Source organism: Platalea leucorodia (assembly GCF_965183815.1).
Source record: "Platalea leucorodia genome assembly, chromosome: 2".
In the NCBI taxonomy this organism is placed as follows: Eukaryota; Metazoa; Chordata; class Aves; order Pelecaniformes; family Threskiornithidae; genus Platalea; species Platalea leucorodia.
This window is the reverse complement of record NC_138824.1, coordinates 106,144,232-106,170,402: the sequence shown is the minus strand read 5'-3', so window position 1 is coordinate 106,170,402 and position 26,171 is coordinate 106,144,232. Positions and strand designations below refer to the sequence as shown.

General features: G+C 35.0%; 1 protein-coding gene across 2 annotated transcripts in view; it reads left to right on the top strand.

The window, feature by feature from the left end:
- NCAM2 (neural cell adhesion molecule 2) overlaps positions 1-26,171 on the top strand; it is a gene marked incomplete at both ends in the record, with an annotated part of 315,199 nt that overhangs the window by 168,714 nt on the left and 120,314 nt on the right. The window contains 6 exons of one of the 2 annotated variants that reach the window (XM_082333671.1): positions 5,737-5,811; positions 6,611-6,817; positions 9,152-9,295; positions 16,094-16,231; positions 20,099-20,216; positions 25,581-25,741. In XM_082333671.1, coding sequence (XP_082189797.1) covers positions 5,737-5,811; positions 6,611-6,817; positions 9,152-9,295; positions 16,094-16,231; positions 20,099-20,216; positions 25,581-25,741 — 843 coding nt within the window. The remainder of the gene's footprint in view (positions 1-5,736; positions 5,812-6,610; positions 6,818-9,151; positions 9,296-16,093; positions 16,232-20,098; positions 20,217-25,580; positions 25,742-26,171) is intronic. The other variant, XM_082333672.1, reaches the window with a different exon arrangement.

Genomic DNA, 26,171 nt, shown 5'->3' with positions numbered 1-26,171 from the left:
ACTTACTAATTTCTTCATGCTCAAGAATAATGAAGCCAAATTTTCTAAGCATATTAAGTATTAAATGCTAGTGTAATCACTTACTGAAAGCAAAACTGCATCACCCAAGTAAGTTTGCTTACTACATGAAGTCAAAGCATACCAATAGCTTAGATTATAACTATGGTCAGAGAACTTACGCTAAACAGAATTGGCACCTTCACAAAGAACACAGTCCTTCTCTCACCTGTATGTTGCAGTCTACTTTTTTTTCTTAGAAGCCACTGCTGAAGCCATCCAAATTGACTTCTGTAGCTATCACTCTTCTCCTTAGTTCCATGTTGATCCCAAGCTACGTCTTGTTTTGTCTTCATAGCTGTGTCCTTTCCTTTTTACTGCCTTCACACTACCGTCTCCCTTTCAGTGGGTTTGCAGCCCAACAGATTTAGAAAGATCCCTCCACAGTAGAGTGGTGTCTCATTCATCAAAATTAAATTCTAAAATGCATTCAGATCTGTTGATGTAGCATAAAACTGTTCAACTGTATCGTACCAAATTTACATTGTGGAAACTGGGACAGAATACGGTATGTTTCGGTTTTTATGCTTGGTGTCATACTTTTCAATAAAAAAAAAATGAAGCTTTTCAGGTTTTTGGAGTGTTTGAGAGTTTTTTTAAGAAATGGAATTATCAAGTTCTTGGATGGAGTTACTAGCTGGAGCAGAGCTTTACCCAGTATTTTTCAGGTTTTATTCAAATATTGTCTCCTTTTCCTTTTTAGTATCTTATATATCTTTTATATATATGTTTTAAATATACATTTGTAAAGTATACACATTTAATGTGTTTTAATATATTGCTAAGTGACAGTAAAAGTACATATGTAAGTGACATTGTTACACTTTTCCTAAGCTCTCACTAATGACACCTCACTTCTGTTGCATTAGGTAATCATCTGTGTAGACAGAGCTATGACAGGTTTGTGATGCTAGTTCTGAAATGTGAAGGATACTAGTGCAAATGGGACAGAAATCAATTAGTCTACTAAATATTACGTCTTATGAATAGTGTCATCTGTCTCCGTATTTAACAGAACAAATGGACCTCTTATTACTATTCTTACTTATCTTCCTAAGTGATTTTTAAACCCATTAAGGAATAATTCAACAGAATCCTCTTAGTGTAGTACAGCTGATAATAATTCTTTTATAATGACTGTGATCAAAAGGAAAGGGAATGGTTATATCACCTAGTGCTAATAGTGCTTTTTTTTTGATATAAAATTGCACATGTACTGAAGACTGAGTGAAGCCCTGACTGACTTCACTTTTTCCCAGAACAGCTATACTGCAGTAGCATTACACTTCAGTGTTCTACCTGAAGGGATCTTCTAGATCTTGCCTTTTTTTTTATCAAGAAGCTACTATTCATTTCTGGGCTTAGTTTAACATAGCTAGACACAGCCTCTACTGACTTGAATTTTTTTAACATCTTCACTGACCTGATAAAATAAGCATTCATCTGTGTATTCAAAGACCTTCAGAGCAGTCTGGTATAAACAACTCTCTTTTATATTAATCTGTTAACTGTTAGTGTACAGCAATAACTTGAATTGTGTGTACATTGTATGCCATCTTCATCAGAGCCTATAATAACCTAATGCATCTCTGTAGTTCTTCTTGCAATAAATTTGGAAGTAATGTAAAACTTTCTGGATGTGTTGTCTCTTTGCAATATTTTACTTTCAGTAAGTGATGAGTGAGCCTTTTCCTAGCTTAGTGCTGGACTATTTGCCTGACTACCTAATAAGCACAGATTGCTAGGTTAATCAATATTTTTCATTCTAGTTTGCATAAAGCAATATTTTTCTATTTACATGAAGCAGAGCTAAGAAAATGATGAGGCTGGAAAAATTGGACAGATGGTCTTATATTTTTCTATTTTGTAAATATTAAAGTACCATATGTAGAAAATAAGACTTTCTTTTGGTTTCAGAGATGTAGCTAACATGTCTCCACAGAGTTTATAACTGCACTTATGCTAAGAATTTTAAATGGAGTTTGGCCCTTTGCCAAAACTGTGTTACAGTCTCAAATATCTATTTCATTGATGAAGGAAAAATATTCTCTGACTTTGCTTTTCACCTCTCATCATGCAGTTCCTTACATTCTACCTGACATTTATTACTTAATCTGTTTCATTTACATAGTTCAACATCAGTTATTACAGTTATTGGATCTAAGAAATGACATTGTCCTTGAAGCAATACTGCTGAAATGCTAACATACATATTTCTGAAGCAACTCTACAAGGCTACAAACTCTATAAAAAAATATATAGTACCAGACAAGTGGTGGCATAGGACCTGTGATTTGAAATAAATGTCCGGGCTCTAATCTCTTGAAATTCCCCAGTTTCTGAATTTAATAGTACCTTGGTTTCCAACCAGTAGGTGTATGTCCTGAGGTTAAAGTGAAGCTTACCCTGCCAGGTAAATAAAGAAGTGAGGCTTTGAGTAGCCTCCTGGATGATTTATTACTCCTTGATGCTTATTACAACAAAAATAAAACTTTGTCTGAAACTCATTTCCTTTCCTACACTTAAGCTTGTCCTTTGCTTCTGGTACCATGGACATAAAGACCATAGATGAGAATGAGCACATTAGTCTCTTTCTCTGTCAGAGCTATGTGTGTGTCTTAAAGGAGCCTTCACTGTGTTCCTTGCTATTGCAATGAGAATGGTACTAATGCCTGCTCTGGTACTCGATTCAACATTTTTACAGTCCACTTCAATTTCTTCCTGACCTCTAGGCAGTCATGTCGTCTTCCTTACAGTCTTTATGGACTGACAAATTTTCATGTTAACAAATAGAGTACACACAGATATTTACTTTTGCCTAAAGTAGGATGTGTTTTGGGGACTTTTTGTGGTTTTTCTTCTTAGCTAGTTTCTTATGGGGGGGCAGGGTATAAAAGATTAATAATAATTTTTTAAAAAGTAGGTTCAGTTGTGATGATCTCCTCAGGAAAAGTATCCACAATTCAGGACATCTCATGAAAAATGTCATTTGCCATATAGATGTTCTTTTTTTTTTTTTTTTTTTTTTTTTTTTGGTAGAAAATACCCAATTCTGTTAAATTTGGTTTGGCAGACTGATGCTGAAGTAATTGTGGTTCTTAGCAGGTTTTGAAGTTCTAACGTATTCATGGATAAAATTTGTCACACCGAAAAGTTAGTTTGGAGTGTAATACTGCCCACCTCTAGAGATGTTTGTCCTGTTGGACTTTCATACCAATTATACAAAAAGAATCTAGTGAGCTTGGGACATTCAGTATAAACTGTAGTTTGTGTTGCAGTTTTCAAAAAGGTGAAATATTTCCACATACACAGAATAGACCATAATTATTATATTTCAAGACTGAAAACCCCAGATTCTTGAAACAATATTTTTTATAACTTCAGATACACCCCAGTTCTCTATGTATAATATTGAATGAAAATTTAGATTAATTTTCTTCTCTAAAAAAATGAGTCCTTTTTTTGTCCGTTTGACTTTTTCTGTCTTGATTAGAGCTTTAAATTAACGTGACTCTCTTTATCCTTGTTATTAGTTCATGAAAATTTATTGTCCAATTTTGCACGGTAATGTTAAAGAGCTACAGTAACTTACAGTGATGATAATGCTGGAATTGTGATTATTGAAGAGTACATAGTTACTTTGTATAAATAAGCCCTTCGCCAACAGTACTGGCCATGTTGGGTAGGTTATTCATAGGGTGATGGGACCATGAGATAGTTCCAGGTGGAAGGGACTTAAGAAGGTCTGTAGTTCAACCTCCTGCTCAAAGCAGGGTCAGTTACAAAAATAGACCAGATTGTTCAAGGCTTTATCCAGAGAGCTGTTGAAACCTGAAAGAACAGAGATTGCATATTCTGGGCAATCTGCTCTACTTTCTGACTGTCTGCATCATGAAAAAGTTTTTCCTGATGCTCAGCCTGAACCTCTCTTGTTTCAACTTGTCTTTCGTCTGTCTGCTGTACACCACTGTGCAGAGCCTGGGTCCATCTTCTTGATGAATTCCCCATAGGTATGGGCTGTTAGGCTCCCCTGCAGCACTCTCTTCTGCGGATTGAACAAGCCTAGCTCCCCTCAGACTCTCCTCACCAGCTGTATGAATCCCAACAGGTTATTACCTCCCAGGTGCAGAACTTAGCATTTATCCTTATTGAATATTATGGTGTTCCTGTTGATACATTCTTCCAATCTCTCTAGGTCAATGACCTCCTTCACATCATTGATAAAGGTGTTAAATAGGACAGAACCCTACAGTACCCCACTTGTTATTGATCTCCAGGTACAGTATGACCCATTAGCCACTGCCTTCTAAGCCTAACCATCCAACTAGGATTTTACCAGCCTAGCTGCCCACTCATCCAGACAGGAACACCCTAACTTGATGTGGTGGGTTGGCTTCAGCTAGCAGCCAAGCACCCACACAGCCATTTGCTCACTCCCCCCACCCCGAGCAAGACAGGGATGAAAATAGGAAGACTGGGAATGAGAAAACTCATGGGTCAAGGTAAAGACAGGAAAATCACTGGCAAATTACTCTTGTGGGCAGAACAGACTCTAGGTGGGGAATTTAACTTTATTTATCAACCATTATCATAAACATTTAATTACTGATTTTAGTATTGGGAAACAAAGAAGACAAATGCTTAAATACTTAGGGAAAACACCTTTCTTCCCCTTTCCCAAGCTCCAGATACTTCTCCTTACCCATTCCTAGTCTCCACTCCCCTTGTTATCACCATCAATGCAGGTTATATTCAGTCCCTTCAATGAGGTGATGGGTGATGCAGGAGATTGGGGTGAGGACATAGTGTTTTCTTTCTGCCATTCCTTCTTTCTCGCTCTTTTCTTCCACTGCTCCTTCTGTCTAACTCATTTCCTCTGTTCTGTTGTGAGTTATCCACAGGCTCCAGTACTTTTGGGGATGTACTTGCTCTGGCATGGGCCACAGTCCCTTCAGGGGTGTTACCAACTGTGCCATGGAGCACCTCCTATTGCTCTGGCCTTCTTGTTTCTCTGTCTTGGTGTTCTAAGAGGTGCCACAAATTCCTCCAGCTGGCTCAGATACGTCCTGCAAGTGTGTCCATTGTGGAGCTAGCTAGAACTGGCTGTGTCTGTCACAGCACAACCTCTGGCCTGCCTCCCACAGAATTCACTCCTGCAACCATCCCCCGCTACCAAAACCTTGCTATTTATCCCGATACACTTGAATATGAGAATACTGTGGGAGGCAGTGTCAAAAGCCTTGGTGAAATCAAGGTAATTGCTGCCCATTGTTCTTTCCTCATCCACAAAACTAATCATTTTATCATAGAAGGCAGTGGGGTTGGTCAGGCATTATTTACGCTTGGTCAGTCTATACTGAGTGTTCCCAGTCACTTTATTCTCATTGAGTGTTTGGTTTTATGTTTGTGTGTATTTCTATCTCTTTTTCTTTTTCTTCTTTAATTTTGTCCTCAGTTTTAGGATGTGAGGCTGTTATCCTTTGAGTAACATCTTTATTTTGATTGTTTTCTCCACCTCTATATATACTCCAGTTCAAAAGATACAATGCTTAGCCGAAACTTCTCAGATTTTGTTGAACAGGGTCTGTAGTAGAGAATGAGAAAATACAAAACCTAAAAATAGAAAATTTAAACTGATAAATGCCAAAATGTATTCACAACCTACTTTATATTTTTCAGCTCTACTTCAAGTTACGATTTCACTTAGCAAAGTTGAGCTCAGCGTGGGTGAATCCAAATTCTTCACATGCACAGGTATGTTCATTTTACTTGTAGGAATGTATTTTTTGCTAGATTTTCAACCTTCTATATAATTTGAAACTGAATTAATTGGTTCACAATATTAAATTAGCTTATTTTTGTATATTCACATTGACTTGTGAGAATTGTGATAAATAGTAGATCTTCACTGGCTTCACATTTCCAATCTAGAAACTATTCATTTCAGACTCTGAATCACTTGGTTTGAATTGTCTATATCAGTACAGGTAATTTATATCTGTTAGAATGCTTCTTTAGTTAAAATATTTTCACTTGTCTAAACTAAGGAGTTACATAAGCCTCTAGGCTAAGCTTTAGTATCCTCTCCAACCTAATGAGACACCCAAAGAGTCTTTTCTGGTGAGGCAGATATCTGTCAGGAGCAGAAGGGTTTGCGTTTGCAGCTGCCTGATGTGGATCCTTGATGTTGCTGAGTTGCCATCTTCCATTAACAATGACACATGGCCTGACTACACTGACAACTCAACTGACTGATGACTTGACCTGTTGATCCAGTGACTGCTGAACAGCCTGTTTCTTTCCTTTAAGACTTCATACATTTCTGTGTTTATTTTTTTCCTCTTGACTCCTTGAGCTACTAGTTATTCTGTCTCAACAATCATACGTCTGCCTGCAGTTTTGCCTTGCTTATCTTTCTACAGACTTTCTCACAACTCCTATAATTTAGCAATTCTCTGACATTGCATAGACATTATGCATTGGGTAGGCATATGCTTTGCATAATGTCTACATGAACTTCTAATGTTGGATTGTTTTTTGTTTTTGTTTGTAGCCATTGGTGAGCCTGACAACATAGATTGGTACAATCCACAGGGAGAGAAGATTGTTTCTAGTCAAAGAGTGGTTGTTCAGAAAGAAGGTGTTCGATCACGGCTAACCATTTATAATGCAGATATAGAAGATGCTGGTATATATCGGTGTCAAGCAACAGATGCTAAAGGACAAACTCAAGAAGCTACTGTTGTTTTGGAAATTTATCGTAAGTAAAATATTATCAACTAATAAATGAAAGACTACAATTTAAAAGCTACTGCTATTGAGAAAGTAAAGCCCATCAAAGTATCTTCCTGGGCTCTGAACCTTATCTGCCAAATAATTGCATCTCCTGCAGTTTAGTTAATAGATATTATGATAAAGTCTTAAATGAAATGGATGGCCACTTTGTAATATTGTAGGTCACTTTTCCTTTGTATCGTAGAACTATGAGGGTGCACTGTATGCCCCTCATGGAAAAGAGGAAATATGAGAAAAAAGTTATGTCAACTTAATTCTTATTACAAATACATCTATAACATATTACAAATATGTGCATAAATAAAAGTGCAAGAAGTGCAATACATGTCATTTAAAAAGTGGAGTTTGGACTGAATTAGTTATTTTTATGTCAGCCTTTTCCTATTCTTGGCCTTATATGGATTTTTGCTATGAAGCATTGAAGCTTAATGTGATAAGCAACCAAAATGCATTTCAATTACAAACAACTAATTGAGGAGTACATTTGAGAAGTAAATACGTTCTATTGTGGTAAGAGATTCTCTAAGAGGGTTTTTTTTTCAGTTTAGTTAAATAACTTTACATTGTACTGTATTCTTTAGATCAATCAAAAATGCCTAAAAGTGATACATTAAACAAGTACACTGTGAAGATATAAGGCAAGGTCTTTGTTGGTGAAAAGGTGGGACATATGGCAGCAGCCTTTCAGCTGAGTTATTCTCTAATTTAATTGGAGAATAGTTTTTTAATATTCATAAAAAAATTGTTTGTGGATGGATTGAGCTCTGAGAAATTGCAATGAGACAGAAAATACAGAGTAGAATCATAAAGCACTGCTTCTGAAAGGTACAGATAACTCAGATAACAAACGCCATGCAATTAAAAAAAAACTATTGATAAAACAACGATTAAAATAATGATAGCAGTTACGATAGTTTACATGATGGCTTGAAAGCTGGCAGTTCGCAGGATTTCAAGTTTTGTGAAATTCATTTGTATGCTTAAGACTGCCAGTCACTCCATTAGCAAACTGCTGAGCAAGATTAAAATCTTTTTAATTGTTTGCATGTGGTAATTTTAATAATTCTGAGGTTGCATGAACCTGAAGACCTGCACAAGGAATGTGCAGGTTCATGGGAACTGACATATAAAAGTTTCATTATTTGTATTTGTGATGTATTGTAAGGAAAAAGCAGGATACAGTGTACTCCTAGGGTCTAGTTCAGTACTCACTGATGTCTGTGAGAGTTTTTCTTTTGACTTACATATGGTCAAATACTTCAAACATTTCACACGAATACTTTGTAAAAGTATACAAGAGATGTATATAACAAAAGTGTGCTCCCTCTGCTCTGGGGACTGTGGTTTATTTGAGCCTGCACTTGTATCAATGCAAAATGGGGGTGGTGGAGTTGCATCTCTGACTTGAGTTCTCCAAAGTGTCCTCTGAAATGTAATTGGCAGTATTTGATCATAGAGAACTTAGGTCAGTTTGTTTCTTCTGTGTGCAAGAAAATCTTCCAGAATTTTTTGTCAGGCAATTGGTTTCTGCGTTAGATCTTGTACAATATCATGGATTAATGCCATCTTGGACTTCTAACACTAAATTCTAGTAATACTAAACTTATTCAACCCACTAATAAAATTAAATATCAGGTTTGGTTATTTGAGGTTGGAATAATTAAAAGCCTCATCAGGCCTAAAAAAACCCTTGTTTTTTCCTCAAAAAAATGCTACAAATTCTTATGACTTAATAATATTAAGTTTTTCCATATAGTTTCCCACTGGCTTTTAAGATTTTATGTTTTACTCAGCTGATGGTTTTCACAGTCAGTGAGGCTAAAGTTCCACCTTTTTAATAAGATTTTTCCAAATAATTTTGGTGATTTGGGTATAAGTTTTGATGGAATAAAAACATGAGTTTTTTAATTCAATAATAAGATCATGAGGAATAAAACACACAAGAGTGTAAATAGACTATTAACCTGTATATGTAGACCTCTAAAAAACTAGAGTTTCAAAACTGAGCTCTGGAACATTGAAAACAATAAAAAATATATTTATAAAACATGCTTCATTTATATAAATAAAACAAAGATTTTCGTAATGCAAAATGATTGTGAAATCATTTCTACAGACAGAGTGGAAGTCACGTGTCCAGGACCATTAGAGTCTTATCTGGGAAAATTATGTTATGGAAATAATTCTGTATTATCACAATGAAAAGTCTTAATAGTAATCTTTGATTTGTTGGCACACATAATTTTAATGCTAAGTGAACTGGAATTTGCTTGCTATATTTTGTTTTCTTCCTTTTCAGAAAAGCTCACTTTCCGAGACATAATATCTCCACAAGAGTTCAGGCAGGGAGAAGATGCAGAAGTTGTTTGCCGTGTTACTAGTTCACCTGCTCCCATTGTCAGCTGGTTGTATCGGAATGAGGAAGTCACAACTATTGCTGACAGTTAGTATTTTGGTAACTCTTTAAGTTATACATTCTAATTAATATTAAAATATTGTAAAAGAAGACTAACCATTTTATAGTGGGGGATGGGTTTTGATTAGCCCATCAGCTTAAGTAGAATTTAACCAGGTTCTGTGGCCTATAGAGAATCCATATGCAATGGTTTCCTTCATATATCATTGTTTTCCAATTGGAAATTTTGTCTAGATGTAACATGAGGGTCCATATGCCCAAAAGATTGCTGGGAGCTCCTTCACAGGAACTCTTCCTGGGTTGCCATGTATGTAGGAGTTGAACACCTTTTTAAAACGCACAGAGATAAACTTCATTGTGCAAACAAAGCTATGACACTGAGCAAACACTGCTTTGACTTTGATATACTTGCACATTAGCTCAAAGACTTTCAGGTGGATAGGCTTTTTGCGCTATTGTGAGAATTTACTTGTATGAGTTTAAGCTACCCTTTGAGTTACAAACAACTGGGAATATAGGTAATCTGTTTAGGCTAGATTCCCTAATAGCTAGACTGATAAAGTTAGGTGAAGATGAATCTTATCTTCCCCACATGCAAATTCTAAGCCTGTAGAAAGACAATTAATTATGCCTATAGAAATCGTGTGATTTACCCCCTCAAAAACTGTGAACTATTTTTTCAGTGCTGTCTCTATAGTCGTCTTTGCCTTTATGGAAAACAAGACTTTCCACATTTTCTGGAAATGGAACTACCATTGTTATGAACCAGCTTATCCATCTCCTCATCAGTCTTCATGTCTCCATGTACTAAAACTCAAGGCTGTAGCATATGCACTTAAAATTCTTGTTCTTTAGAAATTAAATATTATTTTTGTTGCACAAGGAAAATGAAAAGTTATATTTGGTCTCTTATGAAATCACATATACAAATGTGGAGCAGTTGCTGGGGGGAAAAAAAAAAAAAAGCTTGTTTGATGTTTCTGGACTCAGATTCCTCTCCATTATGAAAGAAAGTTTTGATCAAACTTCTTTCTTGTTTAGTATATCCTATCCCTTCTGTCATCTAGACACAGACACTAAGAAGAAATAGCAAACTTCTGCCCTTAGAAAAAAGAGTTGAAATTTTGGTATATATAATTAAACAGTGAATGTAGGTGAGACATAGAAGATTTTGAAAAATAAGAACTCTGAAAACAAAATAAGATTTGACAAATTAGCAAAAAGTCTTTTTCAAGGATGCAGCTCAGAGGTTGAAAAAGTAAAAGTGCCTCAAAGGTGTCTCTCAAAATTTTTTATTATTGCCATTTTATTTGTTTTTTCTAATCAATCTGGCTGCTGTAAGATTAGCAAAGGAAATAAAGCAACGTTTCCTTTCTTTTTCAGAATCATACAGTCTGAAGATTCTAAGTTTTTAAATTTCAATGGGTAAATCTTTTTAACCATTTGCTTTCACAATGCTTACAATATCAAAAGGTAGAACGATAGAAACCAGTTTTGATTTAAATAGCAGAATGCTTCCTTATGTTCTGATCTAGAGTAGCATCCAAATAAGATCCCAGTGAAGTTTTAAATAATGTAAAAATAAGACATCATGAACTTTGTGAGTTTTGGCAATGCCTATATGGGTTTATAATACAGGTGGATAAAGAGTATACCCAAAGTCTTACAGTTAAGAAATTTTTTTTCATGCCTTGTGAAATAAAAAGACTCGGTCTCATATTACATTTCTAGCTTCAAAATCTCCAGTGAAGGATCAGTACCTGTAACCTATTTGCCTAATTTTAAATTAAATAACATCAAATTTGTCTGTTGTATTCCAAATGGTGCCTATTAAAAACCAAGTAACTAATTATTCTTGTTGGGTTTTAGTTCATAGTAAGCTAAAATACTGAATAATTTCATATCCAAACTGAATTGTATATTGCAGTTTATTTGTGGGGCACGAGAAAGCATTTCTATTTTAAGCGTTCTAGCACTGGCATAATAGGAAGACATGAGATAATGTCATTGCTTTAAGTTCATGGCTTTTTTGTTATATTCTTGACCATTCTTCTGTTGTATATGTTACAACTAGTAGGGTTTTTGCAGCACAGACTTTTGACTATTTCAGTTTTGCAAGTTCTTGACAGTTACTAGTACCTGTATTTGCATATTCCATTTGAATAGAAGACTGATTTCTTCTCCCAGAAGGCCTGTGCACAAAATCAAAAGTGAAAATTTTTGCTGTGTAGTAGGCCTATAGCTGAAATAGCTGTAGATGAAATAGCCTCTCACCATTCTGAATTAGTTTCTGTATATTCCCAGTACCTTATCTGCTCCATTGCTGGATCATTCTAAGATTTATAGTCTCTTTTGAGTTCTGCAAACAACGATGTGAGTAAGAAACTGTGGGAGTGGCTGTCCACCATTCTTTGGTAAAAGTAAAACAAAAACAAAATAAAAACTAGGTGAACAATGACCTCCCAGAGTCTTTCAGGTCTTACATTGTATGTTTAAGGTTTAATAGAGCAATATATAAAGCATAATTTTTCTGGGAATGTTCTAAGAATTTCTCTATAGTAATCCAGAGATGGATTGTCATGACTTATAATTCCATTGTATGGGTATCAGGGACATTTTAGTAGCTATAAAAGTGAAAGACATTGTTTTCATTGATCAGATCTTATCTGGAGTCGTAAGTGACTGGCTCTGGTTTTGCACAATTCTGGGGCTTCAAAGGACAGTAAATACAACTCATTCTACAGTGCTTAAAGCAAATATAGAAATTTTATGTACAGACATTTGTATATTAGTTTATGGTTGGAGTTAACCTTAGAAGAAGATTAGCTGCCACTGTTAATACAAATATGCTACAGATAAATTACCCACTAACTATATATATATGAATGTTTTATTCTGTCACTGCTCAAATCATTAAGATTTGTCAGAATTCCACTATCAGATTAGCAGTTTTCTATAAGGATAGCATAGATGTGGTATGTAACTGTAATGGACGTAGAAAATTGTAGCTTGTCTATGACTAGATAGAAAATATTGGGGACTGGTGCATCCTTCATGTTTACTGTACGCTTTGATATATTTTATTGTTTTACATTCTCAATTATGTAATTCTCTTAGGTTGTGTTTTTTTCCCCACATAGGTATTTTTAGTATATAAGATGATTCTCTTCAAGATCACAATTTATATATGATAAAAGGTTCTGGAAAACTATTAGAATTTACTTTTTGAAAATCCATCTAGTTACAATTCTAGGGAACTGCATGTTATCTTATGATTGATGTGATCTATAAAAAAGCATTCTCTCTTATTATGAAGGACTAGGTAAGACAGACTTCAAATGAGCCAGACTAACCCTCTTTGAGTAGGCTGTGGCAAGCCAGTTCTGCTCCTTCCTCAGCGTAGCATAGTCTCTTGAGTACTAGGTTTTCCACTTCCAGTCAGTAGTTTGTGCAGTTTAATTACAGTAGTGGAAAAAGTGGTGACATTGCCCTGCAGAGCCAATGTAGACCTGCTAAATACACTTGTGTAAACTGATGTGCAAAAGTGTGTGTTAGCTTTAGAGGGTTAACATGCTGTGTTTACATTTGGTCTAGAAGAAGAAATTACTGGGTTGAAAAACAGTCCCTCCTGTAGAGAATGACTGGTGTGGTTGTATGAGGGACATTTTTAATAGGAGTCTTGGTCTTCAACTTTTGCCAAAAGTTTTGATTTTTTCTTCAACGGGTCTTTAGTTATGTCTTCGTCTTAGAAGGAACAGCTGTGCCTAACCTTTTTGTTAGACATTGTGGGTCATAGCTTGGTACACACCCTAGAACACAGTAAAATTTACAAACCATAAGCCAAAAATTCTTCAAGCTCTGATTATGAGGCACTGAAAAGACATAGGCAATCCCTCTTGCCATCCATACAGCTTAACATCTGATTTGACTGAAGGGGAAGATGGTGTGACTCTTTTTCTAAATTAGGCACTTGAAGTTGAGTGAGTTGAGTCCAGAAAATAGAGTGATGAGCTGGAGGAGTGTAGTGCCTAGTCACTGTCCACATCCACCAACTGTAATCCATTTAGTATAGGACACAATTTTTATCATGATATCCATGGGACAATGAACTTTATCTGTGTGCACACCATGTCTGTGTATCATGCTGTATTACTAGTTTATTCTACTGCTCTGAACCTCCTGAGTGTTCCATAGTACCTGTGAGTCCATCAAGATCTAACCTCTGCCTGTCAAGATTTCAGTGCATTTGTTGACCCGGCTGGTCTATGCACAATTGATTACTGCTGAATGAGAACAATATTACTGTTTTTTAAGTTTTAACATGTTTTTTTAAGTATTTGGTCTGTACGTAGACAGTATTGGTGGCAGAAAAAGACCCAAAATGTTTTTCTTCTGTTATACCTAGTTTACTCATGAGAGTATCTCCAGCTGTATCCCTTATATTACTCTTCAATTAAAGTTGAAAAGATATCCAGCCAACACCTTTGTTTCCTGTTACTAAATGAACCCTCATTTTTTCAGCATTTTAAAGAAATAAAGGTGATCTCCAGTCCTCTTGTTCATCTCACACATTAAATATTTATGTTAACAAAACAAAAAAAGGGTTAACAATGCTTAAAGAGGGGTTAGATCTCACCTTTTCAAAACATTTGAAGCACAGCTCTCTAGGAATTGTATAGGGACAGGAAAGAAAACGATGATATAATTTGTATGTGGTAGTGTGTGAAATGGCATTAATGTTCAAGCATGACTTTAATAAACTAGACATAATTAGCATAAGTGGGTTGAGGCCATTGATGTCCTGTAAACCTCTATCAGGTGAAGCATAATTAAATTTTCTTTTTACATATTTCTGATGGAGTTCTTGGTAATGAAACAGAACCCTCATGGCATAAAAAGCTGTTTTATTTGTAAATATGTATGCACATATGTTCTATGAATAGACTCTTAGCTGTATAACTACATAAAAGCTTTTCTACCAGGTGTGGTTTATCACTGTTTTGGAATATCAGTGTTATGGGAAATCTAGCATGCTTTAAAAATCTAGCAGAATCAAAAAGGAAAGCAAAGTGAAAAATAACACTTGGTTGCTAGTTAAAACTGGAAGCTAGTAAATCTTATCATCCTCCAATACTGAAAGGATGACACTGATTCAAATAGAATGAGAAAGACAGCTGAATAACAAGTACGCAGGTTCTTCAAAAACCATATACAGTGAACTGCAGGAAGTAATTCTCCTCAAAAGAGTCCATTAATATTGACTAGTTATGGTGGGTTAACCTTGGCCAGCTTCCAGGCACCCACCCAGCCACTCGCTTACTTACACTCCTCAACAGGACAGGGGGAGAAAATAAGATGAAAAAGCTTGTGGGTGGAGATAAAGGCAGGGAAATCACTCACCAATTACCAGCACAGGCAAAATGGATTTGAATTGGGGAACATTAACTGAATTTATTGCTAGTTAAATAGAGCTGGATGGTGAAACGCAAAGACAAAATTAAAGCAAAACTTCCCCCCTCCTTTTTCCCAGGCTCAACTTACTCCTTCATTGCTGACTCTTCTGCTTCATCCACCCCAAGCAGTGCAAGGGAATGGGCGTTGTGGTCAGTCTATAACAGCTCCAGAGCGGGTCCTTCCCATGGGCTGCAGTTGTTCAGGATAAACTTGCTCCAGCATGGGGTCTTCCACAGACTGCAATGTGTATATCTGTTCCACCGTGCTCTCTCCTGGGGCTGCAGGGAGATCTCTGCTCCAGTGCCTGGAGCACCTCTTCCCCTTCAGCCTTCTCTCATCTTGGTGCTTGCAGGGCTGTTTCTTTTGTATTTTTGTCATTCCTCTCTCTCTCAGTTGCTGCACAGCATTTTTTGCCCTTTCTTATACATGCTTTCCCAGAGGTGCCACCACCTTGGCTGAGGGGCTCAGCTGTGCCCTGTGGTGGGTCCATTGGAGCCATGTGGAAACAGCTGTGTCTGGCACAGGGCAGCCCTGGCCTCTCCTCACAGAGGCCGCCCCCGCAGCCCTCCTGCTGCCAACACCTTGCCACGTAAACCCAATACACTAGTTCAGATAAAGAAAAATTAAATTCAAATTCAGTTTACTCTTGCAGATTATAATTTTGCTGCTGCATGTACAGGAAAGTGTATGCATACTTGTTCAGAATCTGATTTGTTCAGTGAACTTAAGCTACTCAAAAGGTCTACTGAATTTCAGTTTATTCTGGACTATGCAGAAGGTGGAGTGGTTTGTGGATTATGTCTTTGTACCCATTTCTATGAAGTGTTAGATGATGGTGAGACACATCATTGACTGAGTAATAATAAATGAGCAAAGGAAGAGGAGGAGGGAAGGAGAGCGAGCAAGCTGAGACATTGTTAAGCATAGTGCTGTAAAATGGGCACAAAGACAGTTGGTTAATCTAGACGGAGAGGGAAGAAGCATTTTTTCACTTATTATAAATTTCTCAATTTATCCTTTTTCCATCTCTTTAATTTTTTTTTATGTTCTATGTAGGTGTTCATGAATATTCCACTCATTTTGCAATAATGTATAAATTTAACTTACATTTGATGACTCCTCAGAGTAAGTAGGAAGTTATGGATGGAAAATCTAGATTGAATTTTAGGAAATGGCAATGTATTTTGGAATGGAAAAAAAAAAACAAAAACAAATTTCTCTGCTGACATTTTACTTTTAAATTGACAAACGTTTTGTCAATGAGCATTCTGATTGTACATAGAAAGTACATAAATATTACTCATTTAAGCTAGCATGCCTCGTGTTGTCCTTATTTACTAATACCACTTATTCTCTTACTTGCCTTTCTAGATCGATTTGCAGTATTAGCAAACAATAATCTCCAAATTCTTAACATCAATAAAAGCGATGAAGGAGTATACAGATGTGAAGGAAGAGTGGAAGCCAGAGGAGAAATTGACTTTCGGGACATAATTGTTATTGTGAATGGTAAGGCGTAAAAGTTTTTGAATTGACTTCTTGCTTTACTTGATTATCATAGCCTATTGTAAAATATATCAGCTTCTAAAAGATCCTGATTAAACTGGTTAATATAATGTCTGATTAGTATTGTTTACCTATAAATGTAATTGCTTAATATTTAAAAAAAAACCTACTATACTGAATTCATTGCATTTCATAATATCAGTGTATATAAATACATAAAAGCTGGAATATTGTTTTCAAGCATTCATGGAACATTGACAATCACTGCAAGACTTGAGTTTCAGATTATAATATATAGAAGTTCAGTTCAGCCTGTATTTTTCAGTGTTTTGTCATTTACTGTTAAAAAAACACACTTGATTTTTCATAGTTATTTACCTTCACTGCATTGAACATATTTTATTAACTGTTCCAAAAGTCACAGATGCTTTTTATTAAGATTAACAGTATTACTTATAGATTTTTAAAATTTTATTTTTATGAGGAGGAAAATATATAACAAGTTATCTGAAAAGTGGCATTATACATTTCATCAGTTTATAAAAAACCTCTAGGAAGGAATATGCATGGATTAAGACAAGATGGAGCATTTAGATCAACTTTTCTCTTAAATTCAGGGATGACCTGTTGAAAAATAAATATCTCTTCATATATTGTCCAGAAAGGATGCAGTTCCTAAAGGGCAATTTTTATCTATACATTCTGTTTAATGTCAGTTTTTCAATGAAACGACTTCCATCGTGCCTATTGGGTTCTGAGTTTTAAATGCTTTGTCCTTGATTGGTCCTTTTTGGCAAACCCCAGTTTACAGAAATCATTATGTAAGTTCAATTCTCAGTTAATTTCAGGAGAAAGAGCAGCTTCTGGCACAAGTATTATTTAATCCATATAATGAAGCAGCAATCTTTGAAGCAGAATTCTTTAGATTGTTGTAGATAATATACAGATAGTGGCAAGCAAATGAGTGATTGTCCTACATATTGTGATAGAATATAACAGTGCATGCCCTACACACTATGAAGACCCCCAACAAATTGCTTTCCTCTCTGTGCATTGTGGTGCTGCATTACCTTGACTCCTGGTTATGTATGGTTCCAATAGTGCATCTGGTAGCATTTAAAATGCTGAATGAGATTTTCTTCTGCTGCTGTTTATGTACATGGATATGAACCTACATTCTGAATGCCTTTCACTTCTATCTAATATTTATATGGTGTTGAGCTGAGAGCGAGCCTGTATTTAACCTAAAACATCAGATTGCAACCTATGGTCTGACTTCACATCTTTTATTGGTGGATAATATCCACAAAATTGGTTCTTCATATATTTATTATGACTCTAGACAAGAAAGCTAATGCTCACTTACCTCTAGACTTCAGTTCATAGTGTTGGGAGGAGAAGGGGTTGCCCGTTGAGCGATTCTGATATGGTTGCCCATGTAGAGTGGTATCAATTAAGAGCTATTTTCTGCTTCATTTATAGGAATAAATAGGTTTTCCTATATAAAGCTGAATGTATTAAACTTCGCCCAAAATGACTTTTAAAGTAATATTACAAATCAAAAAGAAAAATTATAGTGCTCTTTCGTGAAAAGGAAAACCTATGAATGAATCAGATTCAGAAAAGAAAAAAAAAAGAAAAAAAAGGAGCAATCTATAGGCTTTAAAGATTACATACAAACAGAATGCAACTTTAGTCAAAAGTAGTTAAAAGTATATCTTGGAACAAAGTTTGATATATAAAATGTAGTTTCTAATGTATGGAAATCTTTGGAGGGTTATAATGGCTAATAAATTTAAACACATTTGAGCTAGATTCTCTTTTTAAAATCTAATATTTAGGTATCTTTTTCTACTTGCAACACTGAACTTTTTATAGCATTTCTTCTCATATTTTAATGAGGTCTAATTGGCAGGTGTCTGTAAAAAAAAATGGTTAGTATAAAATAGAACAAAAGAATTCAAGTCCTCCTGAAAACAAAAACTCCCCCACCCCACCCCCACTTTTGGTAAATGGGCTTATTAGATTTATTTCTTTTAAGTTTTCTTTGCTGTCTGGGAAGTTCCATAAATTGGATAGACTTCCTGACCTCACTGACATAAATGAAAAATAATTGTTTTCACTTAAATGTGACTGAATTTTACCATTTTGCTTTAAGCTTGAAATGTGAGAGACTTGCCAGTATAGCTTCATTTGGCTTTTCCTCTTCTAGGTTCACACTTTAGTTCCATCCTACATACACACAAGAACAGAATGAAAGATAAACAGATCTCTTCCCAGAAAGAATGATGAGAAAAATAAAATTTGACTTTTGAAAAGAAAAATGATATTTCATTTCATTGTCATTGCAGTATCTCTTGGAACTTCAGTAATGTGCTGAATCGAGTCATAGTCCTGTTGTTCTTAGTTGTGAGCAGTGAAGAACCTGCTACTGCTGGAAAATAATTGTTTCATCCCCTCATGTTACTGAGTATGTTTTCAGGTCTAGACTTTAGAATCCACTGCAAAATGGCTAAAATGTTTTCTAAGTGACATTTTTTTCATGGAAGGTGTTGCACAACAGAAGGGTTTTGTACACTGAGTAATGGCCCATGCAATTTCAGATAGAAGTGATCTGTGAAACACTTAAATTTCAGCACACCATTAAAAAGTGCGAGGAGTACATAACAACATATAATTACTGATCATTGATAATTCTGGTACCTTATTTTTTAATAATTTGATATATTTAAGGTTCAGAAGTTGGAAAGGCTTCTGAAGTAGAATACTAAAACTAAAATATTTGGTGCAAAGCAACAGAACTGGATTCTCAACAGTTTGTGAGAAAAATCTGTGGAAGTGCAACGGGAAGCTAAAATAAAATTCATTGGGGATGCCTGTTTCTCCTTCTTTCTCTAGTGAAAGTTAAAGCTAAAAAGGATAACTCTGAGTCACTCTGATGACAGGATGTTCTTGCTAGCAGAGACCTATATTTTGTGAAGCTCTAACCTTCTTTTCCCTTTTCTCTCACTTTCCCTGACATTCCTTCTTTTCAACATATCTTCTTCCTTCCAGTCTGCTGGGATTGTTTTTATTTGTTTTTTTGCTTAAGAGTTAGTGGAAACAGATTTAGGACGGCTGTCTTAAAATTAGCATATGAACAGAGATATTAAATATCAGCCTGTGAGTTGTTCTGTCTTAAATATTATTGCTATTTTTTTTTTGCTGGGTAGACGTTCTCTGTGAACTGTTGCAGTTTTAATAATAACTTCATCCAATCAAGAACAGACAAAATTTGTCACTCTCAGAACACAATTACAATTTTTGGAAATACAATTTCCAAAAATAGGTTGTATCCATTGGGTTCTATCATGTTTCACATTTTGAAGCTAGTGATACTCCTGCCCAGGAAATATGCAGGAGTTCAGTAAAAAGAATTAAATATGCATAATCAAGACTACTACATACTGACATCTGTTTTAAACGCACTGTCTGACAACATTGCATAGTTGTATGTCAGCTTTTCATTTTCATTTGAGACAGTTAAATTAGTGCCAAATGTAACTCTATTGTGTCTTATACGTGCTAGGTATAACTTAAGTGACTTTAAAATGTTCTGTAAGAAAATTGACGAACTGCTGAAAAAGACTTTTTAAAAATTATTCTAGTGGGAAAAAAAAAGGTTATAAATGTCCTGATAATATTAAAAATCTAGTGTTTAACAAAAGTAAAGAAATACTAGTAACAGTGATTCATATTGTAACTTGATCCCTAAGTGTAACTATAAATTCCAAAATTAGCAAAGGATCCTATCCTGTGCTTTAAATTTCTCCAGAAACACATAAAATAACTTATTTTTCCATTAATAGGACATAATGTTTTATTTTTCAGTTCCCCCTGCAATTACTGTGCTACAGAAATCCTTTAATGCCACTGCAGATCGAGGAGAGGAAATAACTTTGTTCTGCAGAGCCACTGGATCACCTCCACCTGAAATCAGTTGGTATAGGTAAGTTCAGTTAAGGTCTGCACATCAATGCACATTGTTTCAATGCGTCACGATTTTCTATCAGTCCATTAAGTTGTGCAACCTTAATTTCATTACTGAATTTTAAGAGCATTTGCTGTCTATTTCTGTTCTAACTTCTAAAGCTAGATTCAGCATTAATAAGTGAATGAACTCACAGAAATTCAATTGCACTGAGGTTACCAGCAAGTGAGATAAATGTAAAAAGTAAGTAAAATACCTTACTGACATGATTTATTCGTATTTGAGGGGAAACAAATAAAGCTGAAACAATGAGTTCAGCAATCTCAAAGATTATAGAAGCCAAAATCTCACAACTTTTGCACAAGTGCATCAGGTAAAACATATGCAGTTATTAAATAAATAAATATTCAATATAGATCAGCAATACTGATAACAAAGATAACATTTTCCCCATCTGTAATGATAGATTCTAACCCTAACACTCCATTTCAACGAGATTCAGAAGGAGGTATGGCTTTGGACACCCCTAGGATGTAGGAATGTTTAACTGAATAAGTTTCAAGTGTATTTTATGTATTTTTTAAAGTGTAATATGTTTTGAAAATGGAACTGCTTTTAAAGTTCATGTGTGTTTTTTGATGATATCAGTGACATGAACATAGTATATCCATGGCCTCTGGGAACTCTTACATTTGTAAAAATGTAAATATCCATACACTGTATATTCTTTCAATTTTAACAAAGATATGCATCAGTCCTGGGATATAAAGTATCTCAGACTCCCCATATCAGTGCACATTTCTATTTTAGACATGAATAATTTGCATCTATGCATATTATTTCAGGGAAATTAAAGAGTCACTACATTTTCAAAATGGACATTGGAGGGCTTTCCGTCAATTCTTAATCTCCTTTGCAATCTTTGAACAACGTTAGATTCATTTTAAATGTTAGCTTCCTTTGACTGACCCCTTTATCTTAACATGGCATAAGTCAAATATGGATTTAAATTTTTCTCTTGCACAATTTAAGTCTCAGGAGATGTAAATAAATAGAACGCAAAGTTAATTCCTTAATGTGGCTTAGAATTCAAAATTCAGTGAAGAGGAGGAAAAAGAAAAACAATTATGCAGAGCCCAAATTAAAGAACTGATACTGAATTCAAACTAAGGTTGAATATTCTGATTATTTAATGTCTTTGTAATTTTTAACAATGTATGTCTTATCTGGCCAAAATTCTTAAGAGTTGTCTGAAATCTGGTATCCTAAATGGCCTTGTTGTAAGACAACCAACATTAATGTTTTAGATTGTTAAGAAAAAATGCATAAATTTCCAGTTTGTGGATCTCTCTGTTGACGGATATGGATGTTTTTCAATTTTTCATAAATATTACGTTATGTACACAGGCTAAGTGTCTTGGAGAGACACTTATCTCTGTTTACTGATCTGAGCCTACTGAAAGATTTTCCGTTGGTTTGCCAGCCCCTGAGGCAACTGACTTTTTTAAACCATGCATTAAATATCTTTTTTAAAGATTTTACAAAAGCTTCACAGGGCGGTGTACTGGATACTGGATCTTAAATGAGGAAGCTTCTGTTCTGTTCCTATTTCAGGAACTATTTCATAGTGAGGAATATTGGCTTATGTGCCTCCCTTCTCTGTTGTTGTTTTTGATTATTTTTTTTCCTCCTTTCATTGTCTTTATATTTTGTCTTATTAGGCTATAAATTCTTGGCAGTAGAAAATATTCTTGCTTTTTTATTTGCTGACAGTGAGAGGTTGTAAAGTGGTAGGTGGAAAAGGCCCCTAGTCTCTGTGACAGAATATTATCATTGATATGCAAACAGGGAAAGAAAGATGAGAGGAGCTAAATTATTTTTTCTGAAGCAAACTTCATTCTAAATTGTATTCCAGTACTGAATTTCTGCATCAAATTTCTGAAATCTCTGTCCTGAACTGTTAAGGTCCCTTTCCCTCACATAGCGGTAGCCAGTTACAAGGATTCAGAATCTGCTAATATCTTCTTCTTGTCCTTGGACTTATCTTGCAGATATGTCAAGATAAAGACCTCAGTTTTCTAGAATATTTCAAATTCTTTTTTTCCTTAGAAATCAGACTGGCAAACTAGGAAATAGGAAAACTAGATCAACATAATCCTTCTTGATTTTGAGAAAAGTCTAGAAAGCATTGTCAGTGATAGGGAAGTCGATCAAAACTGATTTATCTAATATTAATATGCATGTCATCCATTGAAAACCTAATTGAATCTGTTTGTCAGAATTAATGGCCAAGGTGTCATATTCCCAATTTCATCCTGTTTAGTGTATTTTTTGATGTTGAATGTAAGTTGATATTAACCTCCGTTTTATGAAAGTGTTTCTTTTTTAATAAACAAGTGCAATTACATCTTGAATTTGATTAAGTGTTAATGCTGATTTTGGAAGGATTATAACCTTTGGTTACAGCAAGTTATGGGAATCGTGTTCAGTTTTATTCCCAACTGTACCATTTATCTATGTGAGTTCAGTCATGTTATTTAATTTGCCTCAGGTTAACCATTTGTAAAACGGGCATGTGTAATAAAGTGATTTAATGGAAGTCTGTTTTCTGAATACATAACTATGCTAAGGAAAAAAGACCAGAGAGATGCAAACTATTATAACAGAGAATAATGTTTCCTTGTAAAACATTTGAAAGTATACTGAGCATTCTGGAGAGCTGAGGAGAAGGTCTGATAAAAAAGGTGGGAGTGATTTCTACTCCATTCTGCTGGAGGATTTTTGTTATATTGTATAGAAAGTACATCTGTACCTATTGAGATGGTTCATCAAGATTAAGGGCCTGTTTTATACACAGTTCAGTGTTCTCGTGGCTGTTGCCTTTTAAAATGTGCTCTGACACCAGTTGTTCTCTCATTTGCTCTATTGAAGTTTCTTTAGCAAGGCCTGCGTAATTCGGATCTGTCACTGTGTAGTTTTACCTTCCTTGCAATCCACTGATATTTTAGTCAATTAAAAAATAAATTTTCTTGATTCTGTTTTCTTTCTTTCTTTTCAGTTTCCAATGAACTGATTTAACAGGTCAACTTCAGTTAGGGCATGAAAAATGGCTGTATTTTTAAAACCAAATGACAGTACTATTGAGGTGGCTTATATATCCCACCTAATGTGTTGACTAAGCAAGATGCTGGATGAGACAGTAGTTTCAAGCTTTAAACTCTTTAAGACAGTATCTAATGTGGCAAAGCTTTAACTATTAACTATTTATGTTTGTCCTTTTCATTTCCAGGGTACCGACAATGTTTAAGATTCTGTTAATTTAAAACGGAGGCATCTGAACTAATGTGTCAATCTTTCTCAAAAAAAAATGCTTTATTTCACTTACAAATTTGTCAGTTTGAAATACCTAGTCAAGAAGAAAGGCCAGCAAGGTTTAGTTGCTGCTCTTTTTAATATGCATATATACTTTGTTGATATTTCATGGACTGAGAGAATATAATTCTTTTGCCACTTAACTGATATGTCTATTGAAGCTGATACTACACTAGTGTAAAGTATAACCTTCAGAGAAGCAATACACTAATAGAATTATATTAGCTAGGACTGAAAGATAAAGATCCAAATGTACAAGTCATGAACTGGAAATCTTTACTCGTGTGAATAGTCCTACTGAAAACACGATGATTATTTACATCTGTGGAGATAATTTACACTAGTAAAGTTTAGCTGGATCAATCCCCTTATCTTTACTGACAGGACTTAGAATTATCTGACAAGAGAAATAATCCACTTTTGATGTGTTATTCATGTTTTCCTGTTCTCCAATATCAGCATCAATCTGAATCTCTCCTGCTCACTAGAGGGTCCAGGGAAATGCTTGTAATCTCATTTCTGCTTAAAAATTGTCATAGATACAGGTAATGTTTGTGATAACAGGCATTTGGAAACTACTTCTGACCTTGAATGTAGACTTTGTCTCCCAGCAGAAAACACTAGATTTTTTTTGTGAAACCACTTGTGTGGAAAATTAGACCTTTTCTGTTCTGCAGAACTATTTCTATGATTTGCATTGGAAAGGAGATAAACGAGTATCACCATAACATCTTGGAGTGGACAGCTACATGGAGTAGAGTTATTTATAAAAATGTTACTGAAATGCAACCTATATAGATGCCAGGGGAATCCTATTAATGGATATTAATGTTCCCAAGAAAGAAGCAGTATTCTTGCTTTTAGAGAAAATATTATTTTAGAAAATATGAAATATATGTAGTTATCAGCATTATGTGAGCAGAAAGAAAGTGAAAATCATTGTTGCTCAAATCTTGAAATAAAACTAGATTTCCTAAACTAGGCATATTGAATACAATAGAATATTTCAGTTATGCATATTGGTTTCATTTTACAAATAGTTTGTTTTCAAGAAGTTGGTATTGTCAGCAGGTTTATCAATGCGTATGAAAATCAGGCAATTTTTTTGTAGGTGCTTATGAGAAGGGACTGTTAATTCAACAGAAATAAGATCAAAAGAAGCCTACAGCAAACAAGGCAGAATGAGAAGAAATAAAAAAAGGGAGAACTGCACTCTTGACCAAGAAGCTGTTTTGATAACTGTGTGTATGCCAAGGTGCTCAAGTGGACCGATCAAAACTCAATAAACCCTCAGAATTGTTCACAGATTTTATTATTTCTGTATCATCTGGTCAGAACTCATTCTAACATCTGGAGACGTGCCTGCTTACTAAGTTGTGGGTAGCCAACAACAACTGAGAGGAAATAATTTGGAAGGATTCTTTATGTGCCACTAGGCTCTAAAGTAATTTAAAATATTTTTAATTAGTTGGTACATCGTTACTAATGTGAACTGCAACAGTTACACTTTGAAAATACGCTTTTAAAATATTTATCCCATAAAAGTATGTATTTGTATAACCAATTTCCTTCTATCCTTCCTAGAGTGTAAACAGTATTTTAGAGTTCTATTCACAAGCATTTTGTAACATTAAGTAAATACTGAACATGTAAGAATAAAGATATTATAGTATTTTTAATATGTATGTATTTTAGAAACTGACAATAAAATCGGGAAGCTGGGGTCTTGAACATCAAAATGCAGTTCAGAATGCTTTGCTTGTGTCTAGAATGTGCACATTCATATGAAGAACCAGTGTGATCCTGCAGAACAATTTTTGTCATGCTAAAATCAACTCCCTTCTGTACATACTGCCAATTTATGCTGCAAGAGTTGATGCATTTTTGAGGCTAGCATAAGAGCAGTCTCTTCCCTCAAAGAGTATTTTCAACGTATTGATGCTTCCGTAGCACATTGTTTCAGACTTTGGAACCTAATGGTTGAATTGTATCTCATTTTTATTTTTTTAGGAATGGTAAACTTATTGAAGAAAATGAAAAATATATGCTGAGAGGAAGCAATACAGAACTAACAATAAGAGATATAAAAAATATTGACACAGGTCCTTATATCTGTAATGCTAAGAACAAAGCAGGAAATGATAAAAAACAGACATTCCTTCAAGTTTTTGGTAAGTACTGCAGAGTATGTTCCATCCTTCCTTTTTAAATGTAAACAGTGGGGAACTGAGGTTATAATTCACAATTTTCAGTGGAACAGTATTCCTGCAAGGTGTCTACTGATGCAGCAAACCACTCTCTCTATAATTTTACATCTTTTTCCTTCCTTGCTACTTTAACCTTTACACCTGGTTTTAATTTTGAAAAGGCTATCTTTGGCATTTGCTTTTCTACTATTTAGATACAGTACAATGGAGTGTTAAATTGTAAATTCACTCTGTTTTTCCTTTAAAAGTTAGCTGCTTGCAAGGAAACCAAGAGGAGAAAGAGGGGAAAATTCTGAAAGGGGGAAAAAACAGGTTATTTGGACTTCTAAGCAATGCCTTTTTTTATAAGAAGACACCATGCAGAGGTTTTCCTGATTTTTTTATTTGTTTTTCA